General features: G+C 42.5%; 1 protein-coding gene across 3 annotated transcripts in view; it reads right to left on the bottom strand.

The window, feature by feature from the left end:
- Window positions 1–18,620, bottom strand: part of DCAF1 (DDB1 and CUL4 associated factor 1) — a 55,835-nt gene that overhangs the window by 1,423 nt on the left and 35,792 nt on the right. For 2 of the 3 annotated variants that reach the window (XM_061346916.1, XM_061346915.1), the window contains exons 22-23: window positions 18,237–18,341; window positions 2,434–2,689 (exon numbers count right to left, since the gene is read on the bottom strand). In XM_061346916.1, coding sequence (XP_061202900.1) covers window positions 2,434–2,689; window positions 18,237–18,341 — 361 coding nt within the window. Of the gene's footprint in view, window positions 1–2,433; window positions 2,690–12,059; window positions 12,246–13,600; window positions 13,656–18,236; window positions 18,342–18,620 lie in introns of those variants that run through there. The other variant, XR_009724511.1, reaches the window with a different exon arrangement.

Genomic DNA, 18,620 nt, shown 5'->3' on the forward strand with positions numbered 1-18,620 from the left:
GTCACACCACCCTTCACAGTAAGCCTAAGCTGAAGGGCCAAGTGCTCCTAGAACAGCTACAGCCATGTAAGGGTAGTTGGAAAGCACCAGCAAGTGCTGCAGCAGCTATACTTATGCAGTAAGAGGGAAAGAAGCACAAGCAAGATAATCCAGAAACTCTGGAGAAGAAAAGTAAACTGCTGTGGGTTTTATTTTTAAACACCAAAGAAGACCTTTGAAAAGGGATCTCCTAATTCTTTATTCTCCAATTCACCACATAGCGTTCCGGTTTTGAGCTCAGTGTAAACCTAGCTGCAGTAAAATGCTGGGCAGAAGTTTACAGACCTGCCTGGAAATAGCCATTTTTGATAACAGAAAAAGACAGAAGAGTCAGCCATGCTGCTGGTGAGAATTCCATGTATTTTTTCCATCCTGTGTCACACATGCATTTCAAAAAGGACACCCCACCTGTCCAGGAACAACCTCTATCTGCACGCTGTATAAACTGCTACGGATAAAACAGATCTACCCACCCCAAGGAGGTAGCAAAGGAGGAGGAAGATAAATTTATCCTTAAAAGGCTCTCCATGGATGATTCCTGAAAAGGAAATAACACCTCTTCTAAAGCACAAGGGACCAAAGCAGTTTCAACTGTTCTTTGAATTATTTTGTTTTGAAGCATGCCCACTGTATGTTGTGGAGGTTCATCCAAAACACAGCAATGGTCTGCAGGAGAAGCACTCTAATTTTACCACCATGCCTCAGGTCCGTACTGGGCAACAGTGTCAGTGCTCTTACAACTTTTCATTCTGGAACACAGCATAAGCAAAGAAGAGGGAAACTGTAATTGCTCTTGCTGGGTGAGAAACAAAAGCAAGCCAGATGAAGTTGAAATAACAGAGAAGCAGTCACAGAACCCCACTCACCAAACCCTGTGCAAGGACCACACATCAGCTTGGCAGAACTGCGCTCCCTGCTTTAAGTTCCCAATGATGCTGCTAAGCAACCTAACAGCCACAGAATCATTTGGCTGCAGGCCCACTGCAATACCAGATCAAAGTTCTACCTCTAAACAGCGTACAGATGTGACCATTTCATAATATATAGTGCTCTGCAGAGCACACTTGAAATACCCACGTGTCAAGTAGCACCTAGTTTTGTTTCAGGCCATTTCATTAACTGTTCCTGTAGTTACTTTTCATTCTGACCCTTGGACAATTCCAGTTCCAGCACTCTGGGTGCTCTCTTAATAACTTCTGGTCCTGCACCCCATGAAGAAACAGCAGTGAAGTTGTGTTAAAAAGGTCCTGACAGCTACTGGGACAGGCAGAAGTTATCCACGGTCCCAAAGCGTTGAACTGCAATATGCTATTAATGAATTTGAGCTATGTAAATGCCCTATAAAGCCCTGCATTGTATGCCTACTACCTTCAAGAGAACAACAAACTTACCCCACAGAATAACTCTGGCAACCATATGTGGCCACATCCTTAAAAATTACTGCTCTACATGTGAACAGAGAAGACGTGGATGAGTCTGCCAGCCACATCAGTGCCAAAACAGAGTCCTGGCATGCTTAATCCTCCAGCACACACGCAGGGAAGATTGATTCCACCACAGCCCTCACATTTATCTCCTACCACTGCAGGACTTCACATTCCTTGCACTCTGTAATTACTCATCCTTACCCACCTTCTAACTTAAACGTAACTACTTAATCTCCATGTCACAGCTTGGAAGTTAAAAATAACTTGGCTGCACATACTAAAAACTTGTGCTGCAAAAAAAGGGAACAGAATCTGGTGTCACAAATCCCAAGCCTGATGCTGTCCTGCTCACCTTCTTGTTCTTGTGAAGCCTTTCTACAAATGTAATTGTTACATCCAAAGTTCAGTTCTTTCTTTCTCATACATACAGAGAAACACACACACGCTGTTAACTTTTCAAACCTGTGCAATGCCAGGAAAAGAACAATTTAAATGTTATCCCAAAAGTTATGTTAGCTTCAGAAGAATCTAAAAAAGGAAGTGAAGTCAGAAATACCATGTTTGTTTTGCACTTTAAGCAATTACAGAAGAGAAAGAATAGCACCAAGAACCAAAAATGCTTTTCTGTCCTTACAAGTACAAATAAGGCAAAGAAGACAGGTGGGACACACAAGCAACCAGACAAGGCTTCTTCACATGGAATTTCTTGGCCTGCCAAGTGCCAAGTTCTCACATATGCACCTGGGAGCACTTGAAGAAAGGAGGCACCTTCCTTTCCAGAACTTTCAGTTGTTCTCTCAAATAGTAGCTATTTTTACTGACAGATTACTAGGAGAGGCCACAGGTGAACAAGCACAATGATTAGTGCCTTTCATACCAGCAAGAAGGAAAGTCAGCTAGGTCATTTCAGGGGAGATTTAGGTAGAGAACAAGTCACCTGTGGTCACCAAGCTAGGCACACACTTACTATCTCCAAGAATCAGCTCGACTTCCTCGTCAGCATCAGAATCTTCATCTTCACCCTCATCTCCCTCTTCCAGGAGGTTGGCAAGCTCCTCATCATCAGAGGGAGAAAAGTCATTTTCTCCATCCTCACCAGCATTCTCATTGTTCTCATCTTCCTCCAGCTCAGCCTCTAGCAGCTGGTCCGTATCTAATTCATCAAGGTCATCTGTATCATCATCATCTTCATCATCGTCTTCTTCCTCTTGCTCTTCTTCCTCCTATAGACACAGCAAAAATAGTCCATTGCAGACATTAAAATAAATGTAAAATGGAGTAAGAATAATTGAAGAAAGCATACCTGTTGTTTCACTTCTCCCCATATCCAGACATCACACGTTATAAACACCACACATTATAAATAAACACTTTCTCTCCACAACTACAGAACACGACACATGCTACCATCATTTGCAGGCCAGCAAAGTCTTATCTGCAAAATGCTGGGGCAGCACAGGTACCATTGGCTCAAGCTCCTCTCCCATACTGGCCATCAACATGTGACACCACAATGCACTTTTGAGGAGGACATCCAGTAAAACCTGTTAATCCATGGCTTTGTTACTACTCTTACACAAACTGCTTTAGTTTCAACTGGACCAAAACCTCTTATTTTGCATTAAACAGCATGCATGTTCAGTCTCAGTCATTTCTGATTTAGATGAGATGTAAGATGTAGAGTAAGATACTATTAGCTTAACACAATCCCTCAATCACTCATATGACAGAACTGTTTAAAGCAGCTCAGGAGTCTCATCTCTGGCATTTACCTGTGGAGCAAAATCTTCCTCTGTCAAACCATAAGAATTTGCATTCAATAAGGCAACTGAATTCCTCATTGTACAGGTCAAATCCAGAAATCTGTACCTAGCAGATAATACTGAGTGGGAAGAAGCTGTTACAGTCCTTTTGTTCTTCCAGACAAACCAGAGGCCAAGAAGTGCCATCCTGAGCCAAGCTCTAAGAAGTCTCCAAGACTCAAAGAAAGGGTTCAGTATACCTGCATCTCTCCTCAGACTCACACCCTCTTTCTCTAACAGGATGCTCTTGTGTAGCAGGAGGTCAGCTCAAGTCATTCAATCTTAATTGTCCTTTTGTTTCAGAAAAGATCACGTTTTCCCAAATTATAAAGCAGTTAAGACAGATACTTAACAACCCACTTCAAGGATTAGTTTGGTGCTCAAGCTCACCACACTCACACTGTGCTGTTTAGAACACTGTATTTTCAGATCTAAAAGGACAGAGGAAAAATACCTCACTGTCATCTCCCCAGTCTGCTTTTTCTTCAGTCAGTGCTATAAAACAAATCCACCACACCCACACAAATCCAACATCTGTCACAGGCAAAAGGAACAAGGAATGGCAAAAAGCCTGGGCAACTTTTATTGTTTCTTCGCTTGTAAAAAGCAGGCAAGTCTCCACCACTGACCAGAAGTGCTGTGCTATTTAAATGGAGCATGAAAGCTATGGTTTAGTACACAGAATCTTCTTTCTGAATAAGCATATATTAAGTATAAAATTAAAACAACCTGTGTTAAAGCCTATGCTTATTTTAGGCAATTACGAACTTCAAGTCTCAGATAAGTGGACACTGCTTTTTGAATTGTATACACACTGGGAAAGGAAATACCTTCCTTGCAGTTCAGTTTTAAACTGCAGTGCTATATCATATTGAGTATCATTTCCCATGAAATATGTTGAATTGAGTATGAAAGCTTTTGCCTTACTTTTACTTTTGTGCTGTGCAATACCTGCAGAGAGAACAGTGTCTTAAACTTTAGTCACAATTGAAAACTGATTAAAAACTTTTCCTTTTTCAATAGCTAAACTCTGAGACTGGAAAGGAAGAGGTCAATTTGCTTCAAAAGCTTGGAAAATTCAGCCAAGTTTTTCAGTGTCTGGAAACAGAGGCGCAACTGTAGACATGAGGAAAAAAGTGTATTGTCTAAAAGATTCATTTAGAGTCCATGTAGTTGAAAACTAAAGGATTCTGAAATGACTTGGGTACCCTCTGCTTCCACATCTGTGGACTTTCTGAAAGCATTTTTTTTCCTAAATATCTAGCCCGCAGTGACTTAAAATGTCAAACACTACTGAATTTGATTACGTTTCACATTTACTCTATTTATTGGTAACCAAAATACTGTTTTGTCAACATTTTCATTCAAGCTTACAGCAAGGAATATGTAGCAACATCATCCTTCAAATATAGGATGAAATGAAATACAGTTCTAAAAAGCTAAAGATTTCTTCCATCTGAAAGAATAAGAGCCAAATTACATAAAGGCTGCATCATTCAGCTGCAAATCAACTTTGAAGGATACTATCAACCAGTGAGGAAACAGTCCTTTGTGAAAATACAAACAGCAACAGAAGAGTAGGGAAATGAAATGTTTCCACCTTGCCAGTTTAAATTACTTTACCTGAAGTAGGCGATTAGAATCAGGCCACACTCATTTAAAAAAAACCCCACCACCTAAGAACAGTAAGACAAGATCTTAATTCTATCTGTCCTTGGTAAACCAGAAAATAGTGTGAAAACCACACTGCAAGAAGTCACGTGTGACAGAGGGAGCACAACATGCACACAAGTGCATGCTTTCACCAAGCTGAATGAGTGACACAGAGCACAGTTCAAGAGGAGTCATCTTAACTAGTGAGAAGCCTGTACCTCATCTCCCTTTAAAGAACAAAACTTAGAAACTGATGCTTCTGCTAATAGGCAAATTAATTCTGCATTAGCTTCTGAACCATCTCCAAGCACAAACCTCTGCAGGCACACAGCAATACTCCAGTCTAGAAATACAAGGCTTGCATGTATGTGGTGAGATCTCTCTTAAGAAAGAACACTGACCTTCTGCACCCAAAGCCAAGCTGTGGGAAATACAGCTGAGAAAGGTGTGAGGAAATAGCAAGTGGAGCCTGACACCATCATATGTAAGTGATATCCAGACTGTTAATGGGTATGCTCACCAAATACCACAAGTGTCTCACATAGGGATCCATATACACATAAAAAATGGCATGCCTTCCCCAATGACCCATGCAAGCACACCAAGTAACAGCAGTGAAACAAAACCTTGTGCAATGTCACACAGGGAAGATAGGCAGAACAATTATTCCAAACCACATCTGGGTCTGTGAAGGACCCTCCAAAAGCAAGCTCCTACCTACCCATCAGCAGTTCCCAAGAGCTTTGGGTGCTGGTAGAAAGAACCACTAGCATGGACATCTATGCAAAATAAGCACATACCTGTGCTTATCTTCCTCATTAAACTGATCCACAAGAATCCATGGACCAGCACACTCCATGCAACTTAAACAATACCAAGGAATTCTTTTAGCTATCACCAACTTCTTTAGATGCCAAAAGATGTTCTTCTGTTTGGGCTGTTCTCTGTAAAAGTTGCTTAGATCAGAACTTGAACTGTTCATGTTGTCTTCTGAGGAATCAGAGGAGGAATGTGAGAATATTCTTTTACCTCTCCAACAGAAGCCACTTCACAGCTGCCAGTTATCTCATCTTTGCAGAAGGTACAAGCGTAGTATTACAGAATCACAAATTGACCATCTCGTAACCTGTTCTCTGTAAAACACTTTACCTCACTATCAGAACTCACAACTCACTGCCTGATATTCTTGGGGCGCTATTATTACAGTATAGCTAGACCAAAACCCTCCTTCCTACTTAATTCATGTAAGATTACAAACAATCCCAGCCTCAGAAAAAAGAAGAAATCCAGTTCCCCCCTTTAACAGAGTATGCAACACTCACAGGGAGAAGACAGAGCTCAGCTTTTGAACGAAGGATGTCACATTGCTACCCATTTTAGTTACCCTGTGATTCAGGTATATTAATTGTTTGTAGATATCTAAATTCAGGATTAACTTAAGGAAGCTTTAACTTGATAGATAACAAGAGTAGAACAGTTTAGAGTGCCCACTGAGTACCATACTAGTGTTACTCGTCTTCATCTCCAGCATACAAAGATGTCACTGTGTAACAGCTGCAATGCAGATGGCAATATGTATCAGCATACCTGGATGGCCAACTCTTTCTGCTCTTCAAAAACACAGCATTGAGATTATAAAGGAATTTTGGTCTAGGAAACATCCACCCCGTTTCATACACAAAGTGGCCCCACTTCTCTACATAAATACATAGCTGTTGACTTCACCCCAGTTAAAGAAAAAAGGCTGAAAAATAACGTAATAGACAAAGCTGGCAATTTAAGCAAACAAGAGAATGAAACAAAACAGCAATGAGGCTGCAACTTTAGTGCAGAATAGCTATCCACAGATCTAAGTAAGATGTCAGTACAGGGACAGGCCCCAGTTCAACTTACAAATTGCTTGACTCAACTGAAGACTTAGCATCATAGAATCATAGAATAGTTAGGGTTGGAAAGGACCTTAAGATCATCCAGTTCCAAACCCCCTGCCATGGGCAGGGACACCTCACACTAAACCATGTCAGCCAAGGCCTCGTCCAACCTGGCCCTGAACACCACTAGGGATGGAGCATTCACAACCTCCCTGGGCAACCCATTCCAGTGCCTCACTACCCTAACAGAAAAAGTATTTCCTCCTTATATCCAATATAAACTTCCCCTGTTTAAGTTTTAACCCATTACCCCTTGTCCTATCACTACAGTCCCTAATGAAGAGTCCATCCCCAGCATCCTTATAGGCCCCCTTCAGATACTGGAAGGCTGCAATGAGGTCTCCACGCAGCTTCTCTTCTCCAGGCTGAACAGCCCCAACTTTCTCAGCCTGTCTTCATAAGGGAGGTGCTCCAGTCCCTGATCATCCTCATGGCCTCCTCTGGACTTGTTCCAACAGATCCATGTCCTTTTTATGTTGAGGACACCAGAACTGCACACAATACTCCAAGTGAGGTCTCACAAGAGCAGAGTAGAGGGGCAGGATCACCTCCTTCGACCTGCTGGTCACGCTCCTTTCGATGCAGTCCAGGATACTGTTGCTTTCTGGGCTGCAAGCGCACACTGAAGCTGGCTCATGTTCATTTTCTCATTGACCAGCACCCCCAAGTCCTTCTCCACAGGGTTGCTCTGAATCTCTTCTCTGCCCAGCCTGTAGCTGTGCCTGGGATTGCTCCCACCCAGGTGTAGGACCTTGCACTTGGCATGGTTAAACTTCATGAGGTTGGCATCAGCCCACCTCACAAATGTGTCAAGGTCCCTCTGGATGGCATTCCTTCCCTCCAGTGCATCAACTGAACCACACAGCTTGGTGTCATCGGCAAACTTGCTGAGGGCGCACTCAATCCCACTGTCCATGTCAGTGATGAAGGTGTTAAACAAGACCGGTCCCAACACAGATCCCTGAGGGACACCACTCGTTACTGGTCTCCAGCTGGACATTGAGCCATTGGCCACAACTCTTTGCATGTGGCCATCCCTGATCCGTGCCCCTGGTAGTCAACACACCTCCCTTGAGGCTGGGTCAGGCCGACAGATGAGTGCTTCTGTCCCTTTCAAAGTAGAGTCCCCTACTACTATGACCCGCTTCTTTTTCCTGGCAGCACCAGTAGAGATCTTCTTTCCCAGTGCATGAGCCTGCTGTTTCTGGTGCGAGTGCGCTTCCTCATTAGCCTCCAGGACTGCAAAGCGGTTCTGCGTGGGGACAACAGATTTAAGAGGAAGCCCCTTGCTTTTAATTGTCCTTTTCCTCCTTTTTTTGTTGTTGGTTTGTTTTTTTTTTGTCACCAATTCCCAGCTTCCCGGGTTAACGGCCTCCTTCTTTCCTTCACGAGCTGGAGGGGAAGCTAACCCTAGCCCTGCACAGTTTGGGCCTGGAGCAGGCAGTCCTGCTTCCTCTCAGCTGCCCTGACATCTTGCACTCTATCAACAGCATCCCGCAGCTCAGCCCCTGCTGCAGGACCTCCACCAGGGAGCACAGAGTGCAGCCCTGCCCATTGGGCACCCTCCCCTCACCAGAGCAGTGCAGGCACTCTCTACACTCCCAGCTCTGCACTGCAGCCTCCCCTGTCATGGCTCTGTCTGGGTGCCTACGCTGGGCACCGCCAGGGCAGCCAGAGCAGAGCTCCCAGACTGGGCCCTGCTCACACTTCGAGCTCTCACCATCCCTCTCGAACTGCTGCGCCAACTGCCTCGCCGCGCTCCCTGGGGCAGGTTTTTAACCACTCAGGGCTGGTGCCTCCACCCCCTGTGAGTCCCTGCTCGCCTCAGCGGAGCTGCCGGCTCCTGGGCAGGTTCTGGCGAGGACTCGAGGCTCCTTCGGTGGCTCTCGCTGCTCTGAGTTGAGGCTCCTGGACGCTGATCTCCCCCCTGCTCCGGTGTTGAACGCATCCTCTCTCGAGCTGCTCACCTCAGCGACTGAGTTATCAACTCATAAAGACTAGTTTAGTCAGAAAAACAGCATTTCAGGGTAGGATCAGCAAGTCAAAAAGTCTTAAAGAGTATAACTCAGTACTGTACAATATCATTAGCTGTACATTTTAGACAAGTACAAAGGATGCAGGAACTGTAAGTTCTAGAGTAAGACTGCAAAATAGGACAATTAAGTGTGCAACATAAGAGAAATCTCTCAACACTCACCAAAATTCACTAATTTAGCACATAAATGGCTTCAACACACAGCCTATGACCCTAGAACTACTTTGAGGATGTTTTAAGAGGCCAAAAGTGACTCACATCAGCTGTTTAACATGCCTGCATACAGGCAGATTTACAAAGATGTAGCAGCACAAGAAAACTACTGAGCATCAACTTACAGAACCAGAAAAGGATTATACCTAGATAACCTCAAAGCAAATTACTGGTCACTTTTCTACCCAGTTTGTGATCCTACGTTAACACTCAGAAAGCCAAGTAAGTTGATTCAATTGATTTATCATTTATACCTACAAAGGAAAAAACTTTCCTAAAAGTTTTCCTAAAGGAATGGCATTCTAGTAAAATAAACATCCCCTAAAGGAATGGCATTTTGTAAATGCCCCTACATAATGGTATCTGTAAGGGTGGCAGCACTGTAACTGCTTGACCTACCTCATAATGTTGTCAGTATTTACAGCCTGTTAAGAGCTTAGTAAATACACTTTGCTCTTGTTCAAGGGTTATGTTATTTTCTTCCACATTGGTGTTTGATGCTCGTTTGCACATACTTCATAGAATGAAAGTGGTTTAGGTTGGAAGGGACCTTAAAGCTCATCTAGTTTCAATCCCCTGCCATGGGCAGGGACGCCTCACACCAGACCAGGTTGCTCAAAGCCCCATCCAACCTCGCCTTGAACACTGCTAGGGATGGGGCAGGCACAGCTTCCTTGGGCAGCCTGTGCCAGCGCCTCAGCACTCTCACAGTAAAGAATTTCTTCCTTATATCTAAACTAAATCTCTTCTGTTTAAGTTTAAACCCATTGCTCCTTGTCCTATTGCTACAGGCCCTGATGAAGAGTCCCTCTCTGGCATTCCTGCAGGCCTCCTTCAGATACTCAAAGCTGCTATGAGGTCTCCACACAGCTTCTCTTCTTCAGGCTGAACAGTCCCAGTTTCCTTAGCCTGTCATTAGGTTCTCAGCCTGTCATATTAGGTTTGGAAACCTTAAGTCAAGTTTTCACATTTACAGGTCACTGGTCATTTGCTTATTTGACATGGTTTCAACTGTTACAATAAGCTTAATCTTTCCATCTGACACCTCACTTCCTCTCCTAAGAGTCCAAAGCAAGTATTATGTCAACAGGTTTCCCTGTTACTGCTCTATGAACTGTTTGGCTGTCACCATCTCACAACTGCTCTTTCCCCAGCCCCATGCTCACCTCCTATCAGCATTTCCAAGTCAACACCTCCCACCTGCAGATGCTTTCCAGCAGCAGCCCCTTTGCTTGAAAGCACAATCTCTACTGCATCTCAGTCTGAATCATACTATATATATGGCATTACTATTCTTATTTTCATATATGAGGATGTCTTCTCTCTACCTGTAAAACAGTTAATCAAAGGCCAGTGAAGTTTTTCCCACTCTCTGGCTATTTTCACTTCTGGCTATTTGCAGCTAGGATGTTTTTGGTTGGTTTGTGGGGTTTTTGTGGGTTTTTTTTTTTCTAGTATTTCCAGAGTCTCATTATTTTGGTCAATTTATTTGCTTTTGCAAGAAACTCCCTACTAGTTTATTTCTCCTTGTCTTTCACCCTCCTTCCCCTGGTTTCCCCTAAAGAACAGAAAACTCATTTTTAAAAATCTGATCTCTTCCAAAATATCACTATTATTTTAATTAGCTATTTGCAGCATGGGAAGGAGCTTTGCCTTCATATAAAAAGAACACATGATTATTCAAATACAAATCCTACTCCAGAGGAATAAATCTCATCTTGTTTTAGTAATTCATCTTTCTCCAATCAATCTTTCTCCAAGACAATCCCCTTGTCGCATCTTCTGACAATTATTTTCTTTGCTTCCAAAGCATCTGTGTAGCATACTGGTACTTTCTGATCCTTTGCCATGCAATTCTCCAAAGTGACAAAGTGACAATGTCTGGTTTTCAGTCACAAGAGTTTCCATCCAATCCTCCTCTCACACACACTCTTCGTAACCCTCCCTGAACAACAGACAATGGAAAACCTTAAATATAGCCAACAGTCCTTCTAGGGGGTCAAGCATGTAAGGAATTTTATGTCCTAGATTACCTTGTCTCCACCCTTCCCCTCAGCCAGCAAACTCAAACTCGTTTCATATTAGCATACCATTAAATTCATGCTAAGTATTCCTCTTGTTCACCCTGCAGGCCTGTACCTACTTTTACCTCCTTGGATATTTCAGTGTGTCGTGGTTTAACCCACAGCCAGACAGCTTGTTACCCACTCCCCCCCTTCTTGCCCTCCCCCTACTCCTGGGGGAACGGAGAGGAGAATCAAAAAGAAATGCAACTCCCACGGCTTGAGATAAGAACAGTTTAGTAACTAAGGTACAATACGAATCACCACTGCTACCACCAACGACAACAATGATAAGAGAAAACAGCAAAGGAAAGGAGTACAATACCACGCGCCGAACCGCCAGTCCGACCCGGCCGACCCCCTCTCCTTCCGGGTTCCCCCCCAGTTCCCCCCTCGGCATGACGTGCTGTGGTATGGAATACCTCTTTGGTCAGTTTGGGTCAGGTGTCCTGTCTCTGCTTCCTCCCGGCCTCCCCTCCTCCCTGGCAGAGCATGAGACTCACAAAGTCCTTGGCCAAACCAAAACATCATTTTTATCAGCTTTGTTCCGAGCCCGAAAGTCAAAACACAGCACTGCACCAGCTACCAAGAAGGAGAAAAAATGACTGCTGCTGCTAAACCCAGGACACAGTGTTAGAATTTCTACTTCTTCATAGCCATTAACGAGGTCACAGAGCTAAAAACGTAGAAGCCTGAGAATGCACATAAGTTACTACATGTAACAAGCAAGGAATCTTACCATACGGTTCTATGCAGATGTAGGTATGTGCAGATTTAATACAGGAAACAGCATACAGTATGGCACAGAGGCAACACATGGAGTGAAGAAATAAGAAAAGCAGTTATTCTCTTAGTCTATGTAAGCAGGTTTAGCTTGTCTAACAATGACTACTTACCTGTGCTGAATGGAAGAGCATCCATGACACAGATAAACAAAAACTTTAAAGTAACTGGGCCTCTGTTGGGTTGACATGTTCAGTAGGGACTCTTTCAACCACTACTCTGGTTTTGCCTGTGAACTGTTTCCATTTTAACATGACTGTATGTAGCTGACAGCAATCAAACTCCAGAGTCACTGCCCTCTGTGAGGCACATGCACAAGTCATTGTTTTGCAGTTGATACAGTCCCTAATACTGGGGATAAATGTGTTCTAATGTGACTAGTATATTCTCTGTGCTGCAGGGCTCAGAATAACAACTTAAGGGGCTCAGAACTAAGTGCAGTTTCTGAATTTGCTTCTCACCCTTCCTCTCATTGATCTCACACTCAGTCACAAAAATAAGCCCATCCCTTTAACTGCATAACAAAAACCAATAGTGTGTAAAGGAATTTCACCATTTGGCAGGTAAATGCACTCTCATTCTATGGAGATGAGAATTTGTTCTTTATTTTCTCAAGCTTCTGGCTGACATTTCTCATCACAGCTAAGGCAGCTCCTATTTTCTTGGATCCCGGCTACTCTGGGAATTCTAGAAAGATGTGTTAGGTGAAAGGAAGTCAACCTTTGATTTGATTTCTGTCACTGAGCAGGTAGAATATGCTTTTATCTCTGCTGAGATAAACAGATATCTGTTTTTCTCCATAACACTAGGTCTAGCCTTCTGAAAGCTCCAATTACTTTTTCCTTTCCAGTAATTTCCTCTGTTTGCACTGACAGTTAATGAAACTAGATTCTGAAACAGCTGAAGAGGCTGAAGCTGTTAGTTACTTGCTACTATCTAAAAATGGGTTAAGAAGTACAGGTATAGGGAAAACTTTATTACTATTGTTCTTTAAATATTTGGTTTGGAGGATGCCTGTTCAAAAGATGTGTCTGTTATGTGAACAGGTCTTTGATGGAAACCACTCTGTAGTTAGCCTCCCCAGCTGCAACAAAGATCCCTATTAAGGTGTGCAATAAACACGTGTATATTATTACCTTTTGAGACATTTGTTTCAAAATACTTGCTCTCAGCTATTATCCTTTAAACCATCTTGTCTCAAGGGAGGTTTATGAACAAAGTGTATCTTCAAATGTTACGGTAACAGCTCCTGAAAAACCAGTGGTCCCCAGGCAGCCTGTAGTGACAAAGCACCACCATGGTCTGATGGCTCTCAAATACATTGGCCAATATGGATTAAGGTTTATGGTTTGGGTTGTTTTTTTTTCACCAGCAAGTAAGCATCTACATGAAAACAAACCTGTATCAGACTAACAGCAATAAAAATACAGTGGAATTGCTGCTGCAGGCAAATAGGGGGAAAGTTCTAAAATACAAGTAAGAAACTAGGATCCCAAAGACCACATAGAAAGCGGAGGAAAAACATTCTTCATCCTGGCTAAACCATATCCTAGAATAGTAATTGTCTTTTGAGTCCTTATTGCTTTACCTCCAAAGCTTTGATTTCACATGACCTACAATTTTCTAAGCCAATGCAAAAAGACAGAACACCTACCATCACCATTTCCATAGCCCAGAAGCACTGCAGGATAATTAACAGTTCTTCAGCTCTGGCAAAAGAAGTAGAACACACTTTATAGGACAGGGACAGCTAGGTGAAGCAATCTGCTGATGCAGCCATAGATCTCTCTGTACATGACAGTAACTGAGAATACTACTTAAGCCTCATGGATGCAACATCATCCACGTACACCAAAGAGAGAAAAAAAGGCCTTAAAGCTCTAATATGGAAAGAAAAACTAAAATAAGAGATAAAAAATGCACAGACTGAAAATGCTGTAACCCACTCAGAAGATCATGCCATCCACACTTAAGGTTCACAGTTTGAGTCTACTCTGTGGTCTACTTGATTTTAGCTTTTCTGATGGCTTAGTATTTCTGAAGTGTCCCCTTCTAGCGCGTAGGAACTACCATGTGGCCCTTTCTAGGCCAGACCAGTACATTCACTTTCCTTTGCACCATTTCCTCTGAAATTCCTGGTTTGCCATACTGCAGAAAACAGCAGATTACTGAGTGAAACACAAGATACTAATCAGCCAAGAAACGGAAATAAGTCAGAATTAAGCAAGTTAAGAACCAAAAGATGTTCCAGCATCTGTATCGGTAGCTCAAATACTCATTTTTGCCAAGTCTAATTCTGAAGGAGTGTATTAAAACAGGGGCAAATACACAAGGAAGAAGAGGAGGACCTAGCTGCAGGACTAAAGAATATGAAACTGCCTATTTCCCCAGAGTTTCATATTTGTATAGACTGAATATAGTCTTGCAAACACTTGTGACACTTGGTCACTGATAGACCCATTTAGATACTCACCTAGCAGTGAATAATACACAAAACTCATGAAAGCTCAAGGTGGAAAGACTAATTCTTTTGGAATAAAACATCCAACAAAGAAAAGCACACAAACCTGCTCTTGCTAAGCCGGTTGTAGCTTCGCTTTCCCTCAATTATCATAGTAAGTACAAAGTACAGAGTATCAATATCTGTTTAGCATTTGTTCTGTTAACCAAGGCTTGACAGCTCTGGATTACTGGCCATAACTAGGACAAGGCAGCTGGTTTTTTTTTCCGGAGCATTTGTATGTAGGGCTAGCACAACAGCCAAGGAAGAACTCAGCTACACTGGGGCTATTCTCAAGCATTTCAAACAAAACCATCAACATCGACTGCAGCAATACCAAGCACAGGCCAGCTAAGTCAGCCTGATCATTTAATCTGAAGGTAATTTATGTAACAGTTCAGTTTGATTTGAGAAAGGGGGAGTAATAGAATTGCTTTGTTTCTTTGCTTAAATGAGAGAAGGAATCGAAAGATACCTAAGGTCAAATTCCCCTGCAAGGTTCATTTTACAGGCTCTCAGTCTTTTGGTTTTCAAAAGCCTGTCACAGAGCTATCGGTTGACATTTGTCAAACCTGACATTATGAGGCATCAAAATTGAAACTAAAAAATGTCAGGCAAATACTTTTCACAGTTCCTATCTCAAGCACAATTTTAAAGCAATTTTATTCTGCATCATGTGACTTCCAAGCAAGGCTTGCCCATGTGCCAATTCAGTTACTTACTACTTTCTCTACAGGCAAAAAACTATACTCATGGACCCATGCAGATCATATACAAAAATATATATATATGCATAAAGCCAAGGTGTGAAGATACAGGGGCCAAACAACCAGCATCTGCTCTACGAATCTTGACCAAAGAGACACCAGATTAATGTTGACCCGTGGATTTCCACACACACCACGTTGATTAAAAATATCAGAAAACATCTTCTTTTAGCCAGAAGGCATTTTAGTATATATGGGAGAAATCCCAACAAACTGGAAACCCTATTTCCCATTTTTCAAAGCCTAAATCACAGAAACTTAAGTAAGCAAGTAGTAAACACGTACATATATGTGACCATGCATATACACAGAAAACTCCTGTTCATCAGTAAGCAAATTACTCTTGTTAGCCCTAACACGCAAACGTGCCAGAGCTTCTGTCCTTATTCTGGAAAGCCTCTACTCATTCTAGCTCAATGCTGGATGTCTCTATGGAGACAAAAGTTACATTTTGTAAGCCTGAGATTAGAACAAACCTGGAGGAACAGCAGTGAACAGCTGTGGGACAGAAAACCAGGGGTTTCTATTTTGTTAAACACATATAAACTGAAATGAATTGGGGCTTATAAATGTTGTTTATATTAATGCCAAATCTCTCTTACTAAAACACACTTGACTGTAACCATCCCTAGAAGTTACTGTCTAGGAAACATCTATACACCCCAGAAATAAAGACCATACAAAGCAGCAATTATGTAATATCAACTAGTCACTCTTAACTTGCAAATCAATCCGAAAGCAGCTTTGTTTGAATACTCCATAAACCTTCCAGAAAAGCTTTTAGCATACTTCAATTCTGCTGGGGCCACCTCCATTTGTAAGGCAGGAAACATCCCCAGTCACATTTAATGGATGATAGATACCTTATCTCTGCTTGGTACCTAGTGTTATAGCCTGGAACCAACAGCATTCAGTCTGCGTCCTCTTATACAAACACAGACCTCCACTTAAGTCAACACGTACCAGTGATGTCACAAAACAGCTGCTAGTTAATCATTGTATAATGCAAAATCAATTTCTGCTTCAAACTGGGTTTTGAGATTTCATAAAGAAATAAGCTTGCTAAAATATACTGAATGTGAACAAAACTAGCAGAAGCAGAGACAAAAACAGGAACCACTGCCTAAGGTAAGGACTGTAAGAAAGCAGAAATACTTTGGAAGGAACAGTAATTTCCATCCAGCTCATTGCTTCCCATGGAGTTCCACTCTTTACCCATCATTCAGTTCCTAAACTGAGTCCATCCAATCTAGCGATAGAAACAGCAACCAATGATATGAAATCAGAATGGAAAGACTTCACCTGCAAATTCGTAAACACCGAGAGGACACGACAGCCAACTGTGTATCCAAACAGATCTACTGCTTTATCTTCAGAATAGCAGTGAAAGGGTAATAGTAACAACAAGCTACAAAAAAAAAAGTACTCTTTCCTGGGATCTGCATCCAGTCTGCTGAACTACAAAGTAAGTTTTAACCCAGCAACAGGAAGATTCAGAGATAGAAAGCGTATCAGAAACCCAGCTTTCTACAGAGTCTGGAAAAGCTCAGCAAACTATTACCTTCTGGCATTCTTTGGGAAAAGGTGAGGTCAGATTTTCATGCAGAAGATACAAATACATGATTTTACTAGAATGCAGACACCGAAGAGCAGAGAATAACGCATTTAAAATCTTTAGGGAATTGAAGCATAAGGTCTTTGCGTGTTCAACACAAAAAAAAAGCCAGAAAACCCCCCCAAAAAAACCCAAACATCAAAACCAAACCAAGAGAACCCTACACCTGACACCCTAAAAGCTACAAATGTGTCTTTAATTCTCACTGTACTGTAGTAAGTATTCTGCACTACTCTGTGTTCTACCAACTGCAGCCTGAGGAGCACTTACTGCAGTTCTTAGCTCTTTCATCAAGTTGCCAGAGATCAAATGGCTGATCTGAGAATAAAAAACAGCACATCCGAATACAAGCCCACACCTTTCTTGAAAGTTCTTCAAACATTCTGCTGTGTAGAAGCAGGGTGCAGTTTCACTGCATCAGTCACAAGTTTTGTCTCATTCAGAAACTGGCGACAAGTTATGCCCAAATATGACACTTGGAATACAGAAAAAGGAAACACTCATATACCACCATCTCTACTGGGTGTTAAAATGCTAAAAAAAAAATCCAAACCAACCAATCTTAATATAATAAATCTCAAAGTTTCTAACCAGCAGGTCAAACAAGGTGATTCTGCCCCTCTACTCTGCTCTTGTGAGACCTCACTTGGAGTATTGCGTGCAGTTCTGGTGTCCCCAACACGTGAAGGACATGGAACTGTTGGAGCAAGTCCAGGGGAGGGCCATGAGAATGATAAGGGGACTGGAGCACCTCCCATACAAAGACAGGCTGAGAAAACTGGGGCTGTTCAACCTGGAGAAGCTGGGTGAAGACCTCATAGCAGCCTTCCAGTATCTGAAGGGGGCCTACAAGGATGCTGGGGAGGGACTCATTAGGGACTGTAGCGATAGGACAAGGGGTAATGGATTCAAACTTAAACGGGAGAGATTTAGGTTAGATATAAGGAAGAAGTTCTTTACTGTGAGGGTGGAGAGGCACTGGAATGGGTTGCCCAAGAAGCTGTGGCTGCCCCATCCCTGATGGTGTTCAAGGTCAGGCTGGATGGGGCTTTGAGCAACCTGGTCTGGGGGGAGGTGACCCAGCCTGCAGCAAGGGATTGGAACTAGATGAGCTTTAAGATCCATTCTGAAATAAACCGTTCCATGCTTCTATGTTGAAGGCTGAAATACCTAGGCAAACTAATAAATAAACTACAAACTATTATGTCTGTTTACAGGGCACAAAGTTCACCCAGGTTCTGCAGAGATAGTCTCAATTTTATGCTGACAGTAAAGTGACCTGCTTCAAATTAGGTGAGATCAAATGAGGCACCTGTACTTTATGGGTAACAAAGAACACCTATGGCCTCCCACATGTAGATGGCTAACAGCTACTCTTGAACAAGTAGGTTAATGCTATACTTCTCACCTGATCATCTTCTTCATCCTCTTCATCTTCTGCCAGACGCTGCCTGCCCACTTCATACAGTCTGCAAACTGTATCCATATTCATGGCATCCATGCTCCCTTGATTCTGAAGAGGAGATGCCCACACAGGAATTAGCCCCAGGAATTAAGCTCGGTGTTCATATTCAACGCTGTATCTGATCTCAGCCACAGAAACATTCCCAAAATCTTTCCCTCCCATTTACTAGCAGCCGTACAATTAGCACTAAAACCAAGTTCTTTTGGTTTCGAGGAGCGGTCCAGGAGTGATGTAGCTATTTACTTTCTGCTTCCATCATCTGCAAGTCACACACTTACTAGTGGATTTAAAACATTTACTGGATCCTTAACATGTTATGGGTCCATT

Source organism: Neopsephotus bourkii, unplaced genomic scaffold (genome assembly GCF_033783945.1).
Source record: "Neopsephotus bourkii isolate Nb327-2 ecotype Australia unplaced genomic scaffold, CSIRO-AGI_Nbou_v1 NB_284, whole genome shotgun sequence".
Classification (NCBI taxonomy): Eukaryota; Metazoa; Chordata; class Aves; order Psittaciformes; family Psittacidae; genus Neopsephotus; species Neopsephotus bourkii.